The sequence below is a fragment of the Epinephelus moara genome, chromosome 7, assembly GCF_006386435.1.
Source record: "Epinephelus moara isolate mb chromosome 7, YSFRI_EMoa_1.0, whole genome shotgun sequence".
Taxonomy (NCBI): domain Eukaryota; kingdom Metazoa; phylum Chordata; class Actinopteri; order Perciformes; family Serranidae; genus Epinephelus; species Epinephelus moara.
Genome location: NC_065512.1, coordinates 29743089 through 29753273, shown reverse-complemented (window position 1 = coordinate 29753273; position 10185 = coordinate 29743089). Strand labels below are relative to the sequence as shown.

Genomic DNA, 10185 nt, shown 5'->3' with positions numbered 1-10185 from the left:
CCTCTCTATTCATGTACAAAAAATGATTTTAAGTTAGTTAAATGTTAAGCGATATATTTCTGATGTTACTTGGTGTAGAAAGACAATAAGCACAAATAGATTGGGAGGTGAGACAGCTGTTGGGCAACAGCAGAAAAATATATATGTTCATAAGATGCAGCCGTCATCTGACTCTCAAATTGAGTGTAGATAGTGAAAAAATACGAAAAGGCTTGAAGGACAAAGAACTTCAGACTTGGCACACAGTGTGCAAATGAGAACATCCCAAGGATCAGTGATCAAAGCTGGTCTAAACAACATTCAGAGCATTATTATAGCAGCAAACAACTATTAGCTATGTAAAGATATAGTAGAGTAATGGCATCCTGAGTGGAGAGAGTCATGCTACCTCTGTGTGTGTTGTAATCTGAGCTTCTCTGTTCTTTATTCTGGTAGCCGGTCCGACCGTGCACGCTTGTTAGTCCATGTGAGTCCCTGCGTGTATTCCACTCGCATTATTTTTTTCCCAAGTGTGTTCCAACTAACCCAAAACAAGCTCAGGGGAAAAAAGCATCCCTCGGGCTAGCTAATTGTGGCCTTATCACTGATAATGCCATCCTGACACATGGTGGTGGGACGGCACAACCTGGTCTCATTCCGAAGTTGACGAATACTGGCACTTGGGCAATGACATCTGGTGTCAGACATTGACAAAAAAAAGGTTGTCCTTTCATGTCAGCACGATACGCAGCCTGTCGCCATTATTGTGTAACGGCACCTGGTGGCATCTGGGGGAAATGCGGCCTGACAACAACTTAAATTAAGGGGGCGAAACGTATGATTGTAAAGCCAAATCTTATTTTTTTTCCAAACCTAACCAAATGCTTTTGTTGCCTAAAGCTAACCACATGCGTGTTGGCTAAATGTAACCATGTGCCTGTGTTGTTGAAGGAAAAAAATATCAATGTGGTGTTTTACTGACGAGGTATGTTTATTTTGAAATAGCATGCAAACTGTGCCTTTCTTGTGGAAAAAGGAAGTGTATTTTGAGAACATATAATGCATCTAACATACTAAAGTTGACACGGCATCCCAGAACGTTAACAACAGATGCACCCAGGGTTCCTTACACATCATATGTCAATGCTGAAAGTCCAGGACCACCATATGTGACGAGGTTGGAGTGAGAATGTGTTGGACAGCATTGTTGCAAAAGTGTAGTGCCCACCCATGCGGTTCTCCCCCGTTAACACCGATACATCTGTCAGCACTGTTGCCATTATTAGAACTGTTTGTGCTGCCGTTAACTGGTAGCCGGTGGCTCAGCCATCTCCATGTTGAGGGCTGTGTGCAAACAACCTTTGAATCATAATTATACTCTAAATGTCTATACAGCTCCCTTAATAATGGTTTATTATTACCTTTGAATTCAAGAATAAATCATGATTGAATAGTGTTTACACCATACTGGGTGCACCTGGTAAGGTAAGATGATCTGATGTTCTGTGTAGCACAAGCAGATAATGGATCCCAGTACATGGCTACTTGGCACACCATTAGCAAGCCGCCACCCACTGTTGTTTGCCTTTGACTGCCTCAGTCAAATGTATTAATGACCTTTAACGTGTTGCATACATAAACCAATCTGGGTGTAGAAAAGGATAAATGACCTTTTTTTGGTAGATCCATGTCTGCTACAAATGTTTTCCTCACCATGTTATCTTGCAGTTCCTCAATGATATGAAACAAGGGACCAGTAGCTATGTCATGTGACCAGGGAGAAGAAATGAATGGGGGGTTTTTATAGAGTAAGATAAGGATTCAAAGTAGAACTGTACCTGCTCTGTACAGGACTACATTGTCCCTGACACATGCAAATACCCCCAGCTGTATTTAACAGGGAAATGAGCGGTGTATGTGTGTGTCTGTGTGTCTGGTACATGAGTTTAAGGATCTGGAGTGTTGAAAGACTTTTGTATGTGTGCTACTACCTGAACTACTTAGTATGTCTACATACATAAAAATGTGTGTGTGTACATGTTTGTGGGTGGATGCATGTTGCACCCAAATACATAGACACACACACGCACGCACACACACACACACACACACACACACACACACACACACACACACGACATCTGTGTCTATATAATCCTGCCCTTTCACCTGCCCATCACCTGCTCTGGGGGCAAGCCCCTGGTGACACACAAGGACACACACAAAGAGACACACATGTAGAGACAAGAACAATGAATGGGTTAACTGGAGACAATGAGAAAGCTGTTCATACAAGTAAACAGCTCACACATGCCCACAGGTGGACAACGCACACACACGCAAAGTCCTAACCAAACTAGCCAGGTCCTTTACTATGTAGCCACTCCATCTCAGTTCTTTGTGAGCTCTTGTTAGTAATTGCTGTGCTGGCTGAAGCCTGACTGTTAAATCAGCAGTGTATTAACATATTAATGTTTTTACCATGACAGTAGATTTTATCTTTATTTTAAACAGAGTGGACCAGTTTTAAAGGTCTCTGCCAACCTGAATGTAATTTACTTCTTTGCCACTAGATGTCACCAATGATGAAGGAAAATACATCTCTAAAATCCTTATGCTTGACCCAAAGCTTTGAATAGTGTTTTTACATTGGTGTATTAAAATGAAGGAACTTAAAAATGAAATAACAGTGTGAGGATATAATAAATACGCATTTACTCTAAAAGGGAAAGCTTGAAATTCAAAGTGCACTGTAGTCCAAAACTGATGGTTTACCAATGTTGAGTCTGTGAACACCAGACTACCATTCATGTTTCTTTTTGTTTGTTTCCTGACATCATACAAAATACATTCAAGGAAAAATAAATGTGTATTTTATGGACAGGAATTTGGCTTTACACAAGATGAAAAGAAAACAGTGCTAATAAATAAATAAGCACGCAGAAGACGTGACTGTGAGAAGGTTTTCAGTCATGATGTTAAATGCCACTGCAATCATTTTCAGCTGTTTTTTGAAAATGTAAAAATGAAGGCAAATCTATAATGTAGAAATGGTAGCCTCAACTCAAAAATTCAGAACACAGCATCGGAACCAGGTGTCGCTCCTAATTTAAATCACAGGTCTATAAATATGGTGACACTCTACAATATTCAATATATGAATGCTGCTCATGTTTTCTGAGGGTTTAAAGGATGTAACTATTTGAAATACACGAGACTCATTCAGAAAATTTGATAATATACCTGTGATTTATATGGTTAAATGTCATTGGACATTTAATATGGAAATTAAGCTAAAGAAAAAAGCTCATTTTTTAGAGAGAGGGATAAAATGTGAACACCCAGGAAGTGTCTTGTGATGTGTTGTATTCTAGTACTAGATATGTTCTCTTTCCCTACTAAAGAAAAGAATCAAAAAACAAAAAACTTTCCCTACTAAGCCTCAATTTTATTTGTCAGCACTTATATTTAAAACCTCACAATTGTTTTCCCAGACAGCTTACTATTTCTTGTGTCTTCTTCTCCTGTGTAGCTGGAACTGTAGGCTAACAAAGCTACATTGCACCCCTAAGAGCAAATCCTCTAGCATACTCCCACCCATGTGAGCCCTATGATATTGTGTAGCATACTGTATATTTGAGGGTGTGATGTTCCTTGTTTCTACTGCTGAAGTAATATATTTCAAAGCCGTAAATGTGGGTATGCAAATGAATATAGGCTAGTCTCCCATCGGTCCTACATTGTAGCTTTTACTACAGCAGTTCATGCAGTAGACCATTTCCAGATCAGCCAGTGGAAAACAGGGAGATGAGGATGCCCTCCAGATGAAATTGGCACTTGTTCTCATCCCTGTGTGACATACCTTGGGCCCGTTCCCCACCTCTAGCTTAGGATCCAGTTTACCTTCAGCAGAGAGGGAGCAAAAGAGGGAGAGAGTGTGAGAGGGGATCAGCTCCCAGAATGTGTCTATTATCCTGCCACACCAATCAAACTGTTGTGTCAGTGCGTTGCCATTGTATAGCTCTGGGTCCGTTTGCCTCTGACCGTGGCTGCCATATTGATGACTAAGTTAGTTTGGGGCTCTGAGGACAATGGTGCTCTGGAGCCTCCACAAAGCGCGAGGCTAATGCGCCCCTTTCAGCTGGCCCGCTCAGCTGCTGAGTGTGCAAGGCTGCTGGGCAAATGGAGTGGCGCACGTCCAGGGGGCCCGGCCCTATAAAAACGCAGGCGAGGGTCTCTCCCCCGACATTGATTATACTGGATCTGTCCCACCTCAGTACTGTCTGTAAGTATATCAACACACTGCCTCAGACTCAGCTAAGAAACTGCAATCAGGGGACAGCTATGTGTACTGGGGTGGAGCCCGACAGCCACCAAGATGCTGCCCATGTTGATAGATAGACAGCTGTGGATGCACTTTAAATGAGACTTGATTTGCTAAAATTAAAAACATGGAAGCCTCCTAACTGCTGCTTTTAGGGTGAAATGGTTTATACCTCAGCAGCCCTTTAAACAGGGAAAGCTGGCAAGATGATGCCTTACTGGTGTGCTTGTGTTTGACCTGTAAATATCATACAAACATTTTTTTAAACCAGTAATGTGCTAATTTTTCTCTAAGTATATTTCTTTTAGCAAGTCTTATTTTTAAATTCTGTGACTAGACTACTAGAGTCAACTGGAGACAGCATGCATGCTTTTAAGCTGTCTCTTACAGATGTGTGGTTTGCTGTTGTGGCATTTGCTTTATGTAACTGTACACAGTACAATTTATATGCAGGAGACATGTCTGTGGTTCTTGATTAAATCTCCTCAGTGGGAACAGAAACAAATCTCCGCTGTGGAGAAATGGAAAATGATGAATGTGTGGAATTTTTCACTTCTTATGACACCTTTGGAAAGTGAAGTAACAGATATTTCTTTCTAGAGTAAAGGTGCATTCATTATCTCTAAATAGAAAGGCAATGGTGTAGCTTTTTGTAAACTGAATCAACATTCACTCTCATACAAAAGTAATTAGTTGCTTTAGATAACTGCTAGCTTTAGCCTATTGGGTTAAATGCCTGATTTCTTGCTTAGTTGTACATAAGATGAGGACAAGCTCTCTTGAAGCATTTGTTACTCATTCCTGTTCTTGCTAACACTATACCTACTTACAAAGTGCAGGTCTTGTTGTGATTTTAGTCCATCTATTAACACTTTTTTAAACCCTCCACCTTTTTTCAGAGAGTAACCCCCAAGGGAGAAGCAGCAGCCATGAACACTCAACAGATGGAGCAGATGGGCCAGTTCAAGATCACAGTCTGGGAGGAGGAGAACTTCCAGGGAAAGCGCTGTGAGTTCATGCTGGAGTGCCAGAACATCATGGAGAGGGGCTTCAACAAGATCCGCTCCATCAAGGTTGAGAATGGACCGTAAGTCCACATTTTTGATACTCTTTTCCACCTGCTCTCTCCATCTATCTAGTTCTATGTTTTCTATATGTCATCACCCCTCTTTCACTTCTTGACCTCTACTGGATTTCTCTTCTGTCATCTGTGTGGATCATGATAATATAAGATTAATTTTTACCATGCTTGAGCATATTTAAGTCTTTAAGATAAGGGCAGGTTTTAGTAAATGATTTGCTAGAATCTGGTTTAAATTGTACCTAGCTGCATACATAGTGAAGAGTGATATTGAGAGTGAGTTTAATATTCACAGTGTGTTGGTCTGTAGTCTCAAATATTAAATAATTTCTGCTTAAAAAACCTGCAATTTTTGCTCCATAACAATATCTAATAGAATAACATTATTTACTTATCTTGCTATTCTAATTTTATCTGCTTGAAAAGGTCTGATTAAAGCACACGCGACTCAAACGCTGACTCTACTCAACAAGTAGAAAAGGCAGAATAACAAAAAACATAAATGACAGCCTACGGTATTATTGCATTGCTACTTGGCATGTATCGTCTGCATGTGTGTGCGCATGCAGCCAAGTGTATCCCTGTTGTGATATGAGTTGGCTGTGTGCAGCTGCCGGCTGTGAGCCAGAATGGCTGACTGACTGACTGGCCATCAGATAAAAAAGCCCTGGGTGCAGCAGCAGCAGCAGCAGCGGCAGCAGTATTTAATGTTTGCTTTGTGCTCTCAGCGACAAAAGAAGCTGCATGTTGTTTGCACTCCAGGCCATTCTTTGGGCGTTGGACTCTATTGTTTAAGGAAAATGACAGTTTCAGTGCCGTTACACTAAAACTACTATGCATTAATGGATTTGTTAATATTCCACGTTAGATTTCTATTAAGCATTTGCTTTCTTTCCAGATATTTTATGCATAGTCTGCCTTGTTAACATTATTTCTATTCTTTCCCCTTCCTTTTCTCTTTTCCTCTCTCATCTGTCCTCACCTCATCTTTCTGATGCCTAGTTGGGTGGGTTATGAGTACCCAGAGTTCCAGGGACAGCAGTTTATTCTGGAGAAGGGAGACTATCCTCGCTACGAGGCCTGGAGTGGAAACAGCAGCTACAGAACCGAGCACATGCTTTCCTTCAGACCCATCAAGTGCGCTGTGAGTGACCACATCCTTCCATTCATCTTTTTTTTAAAAAAAAAACTCTTTTTACTAGTCAGCTTCTTACAACTGCTATACCTGGCTCACTTCCCTGGTCCACCTCTCTCTGCAGAACCACAGTGACAGCAAGGTGACCCTGTACGAGTGTGAGGACTTCCAGGGCCGTAAGTTCGAGATGTGCGATGACTACCCCTCCCTACAGGCCATGGGCTGGTGCAGCAAGGAGGTGCCTTCTATCAAAGTCAACTCGGGAGCGTAAGTTTTACATTTTCCTCTTGGTTTATTGATGTCTATATCTGCCTGTGTTTACCTTTTGCAGCATCCAATCACTACCCATAGCTTTGGTCATTTGGAAACATTCTGGCATGAAGCTTAAAACAACAAAGAGCTTTTATATAAAATCTGTTTTGGACAGGATCCCTCACCTGTAAACAGCGCTGTAATTTCACTGAACTGAACTTTGTTGAACTGATATATCATATTCTGTGATCTGTCCTTGACTCACCCCTGTCTCTCCCTGCAGCTGGGTGGCCTACCAGTTCCCTGGTTACCGTGGCTACCAGTACATCCTGGAGAGAGACAGACACCAAGGCGAGTACAGAAACTACAATGAGTACAGCACCCAGGCTCACACCAACCAGGTGCAGTCCATTCGTAGGATCCAGCACTAAGCCTTCTTTCTGCCTGCCTGACCCAACCTGGAAAAAAAAAAACTCTTCCTGAACCCCTTCCTCACCTTGAACCCCCGGACAGACCACTGTCACAGAACAGTAGATGGACAAACTCTTTCTATCACTCTGTGGCTCTGCATGTATGGATATCTAAGTACCTACTTCTTCTACCATGCTAAAGCATGTTCTTGAAATAGGAAATAAAGGCTTTTCTTCAAAACTAGAGGCTGTTTGTCGGTATTCCTTTTTCTTTTTACAATGAATATGATCACCATAATTAAATGAATCAAAAACCCGATTGGCTGCATTGAGCTGTCAATCATTTTGCACCATTGTTATGATGGTCATAGCACAGGTGCACAAGCTTTGCAGAATCAGAGCCCCTTATTCTCTTCTAGCTTCATAGAGCAGGCTGTTATCAGAGATAGTTTTTGCTTTGTATTTATTTAAAGGACATATTTGGCCTTTTAGTGAGAATACATGGACAGATTTGATTCAAAGCTCTCTGTTAGGCTTTAGGATGTGTAACATTGTTCTTGTCAGATTGTATTCTTATTTCCAATAAACAAGAGCACGAGATCGCATTTGTTTCTATTATTTGTTCTTCGACTGTTGTAATCACAGTTTGCCAAAACGGCCAGTAAAGCGAGGAGCTGTAAGAAAAAAAGTAAAGGATAATCTGGTTGGCCATTATGAACCCATGCACTGTCTGTGTGTTTGCCAATTAACTACTACAAGCACACATTTAAGAAAAAGATTTTATTTGAATCATCCTCTGAAAATAGACTGAATTCAGGTTCTCTTGCTCTTGCTTGCTTTGCCTACTTGATACAGCAAAGGTACTTAGGAGTCTTGCCAACCAGGACCAAGCCCAACATAGAAGGACAAGTACTACTGTAAATACCTCACTGGGCTGACAAAGACGTAACCACTCCAGCTTCCCCGTGGTATTGGCACACGCGCAGACGTCCTTATTTAAACTGTTTCATTAGTCTGCAATTCAAAAGAGGTCAGCAGAGGTCCTTTGGCAGACAAATGCCAAATACCTAATGATTTTAGTCATTGATGAAAAGTAGAGTCCTGAACCCTGTTTGAATCTCTGACCTATCAGATTACTGTTTTGACCTCAGACCAACTGTAAAGGCTTATTACATCCAATAAAGACACAAAAAATGTTGAAAGCTGTGCAGCATAAACCACCGACCTGACTCAGTCATATTCATGATGAAACCCATTAATTTATGTCCCCAGTCTTTATACAGTAAAAGCTGTATTGCCACTTACTATCGTCGCTGACCTGTGAAAATCATGTATGTCTAAAACATCAACTTACTAAACAGGTCTGTGCTGACCTTTGTGACAATGCATTTGTGAGATAGCCCTTTTTTAAATCTATGTATAAGAATTTAAACCCATTGAAGGTGCAATGTGAGAGACATGGGAGAATTTTTTCGTTAAAAAACTGAACTAGCATTATCAACAAAATGTGAAAAACAGTGTTGATGTTATGTCACAGGTGTCCATGTACTGATTTTCAAAGATTTTGACTGAAATTAACCATGCTAACCAGCTGGCCGTGGCCCATCCTGTCTTGTAATACTTCTTGTGTACCTCAAGAGGTGATAGTGGGTCACTGTAGCATCCAGTCTGCCCTCAATCCATCATAAGAGGACAAAGAAGTCAAGTCCCAGGAGTGTAAAACTGGAAAACTGGACAGTGCAGGTTGTGCTGTTGCGCTGGGGTCCATAGTGTGAAGGGGCCTGTAGAGAGAGCAGGGCCTCCAACAATGTGATGGGCAGAGAACAGGCCCTCACACATGCCTCAGATTGCCTGTGTTTAAAGAAAAACTAACGCCAATTTAAAATGGTTCCTATTAGCTATAGCCTGTGCCACCCAAATGGGGGCACCAAATGTGCTAGGTTCAACACTGACAAATTCATATGCTTATTCTATATAAACTCCAAAAACTATAAATAAAATCTATCTATCTATCTATCTATCTATCTATCTATCTATCTATCTAACATGTTTGTTCATATTGTTGAATGTCACGTCTCTATTTGATCATGTGATGAGATGATCTGATACAGTGGCTAGTTTAGATGTAAAATCTGTTAGGACAGACAAGGTGAGAGCATCTGCAAGCCGAGTGAGCAGTCCTGCCTTTTAAACATGACGGCTGCAGTAAGAAAAGATGAGAGAAATGAACAGCAGTTGAAGGTAACAAAGCTCCCTTAAGATTCCTGTGATTTTTTATAAACAGTCACTAGCGCATGTATNGAGAACATCTGCAAGCCGAGTGAGCAGTCATGCCTTTTAAACATGACGGCTGCAGTAAGAAAAGATGAGAGAAATGAACAGCAGGTGAAGGTAACAAAGCTCCCTTAAGATTCCTGTGATTTTTTATAAACAGTCACTAGCGCATGTATGTGTGAATGCCTATATGGTGCATGCATGTGTGTGCTTCACAGCTGGTAAAGAACGTGTACTTGGACCTGCCATATTAGCGTGCACTTTGTAAGAACCTTATGCCACTGTGAAGTCCATTATTATTTTTTGTTTTGAGATACCTGTGATCTTTCCCAACATATAGTTCAGTTATCCTTTTATGTCCTCAACTTCATCTTCCAAAACTGACATTCTGACATGCAGACAATCAGACGTCCAAGGATACTGGTGTTGTTAGTTTTGGCCACTACAATGTGGTATAGGGCTACAGCCAAGCCAAGCTAGTTAGGCTAAGCTAGCTTCCAGGCTTAGGGCCCGTGGACGTGGTGCGTTTTAGCGCCTTCAAATCCATTGTTGTCAATGTAGACACAGGAATGTGTGCTCAAACACAAGAGCTATGCCTCTGCAATGTGCAAGCTTTCCAAGCACTTTTTTTTCAAGTTGCAATGGATGTGCTCTGAGATAAACAGAGTTCAACTTTTGTAATGCAGCAGCGTGCACCGCATGTCACATGACAAGGAACAACCAATCACAT

General features: G+C 41.2%; 1 protein-coding gene across 1 annotated transcript; it reads left to right on the top strand.

Moving 5' to 3' along the window:
* Positions 1-4137: 4137 nt before the first annotated feature.
* Positions 4138-7425, top strand: cryba2b (crystallin, beta A2b). The gene is made up of 5 exons (XM_050049761.1): positions 4138-4264; positions 5203-5390; positions 6387-6528; positions 6644-6786; positions 7055-7425. Exons 2-5 carry the CDS (start codon positions 5233-5235, stop codon positions 7200-7202), a joined length of 591 nt encoding a protein of 196 aa, XP_049905718.1. The 5' UTR covers positions 4138-4264; positions 5203-5232; the 3' UTR covers positions 7203-7425.
* Positions 7426-10185: the final 2760 nt, after the last annotated feature.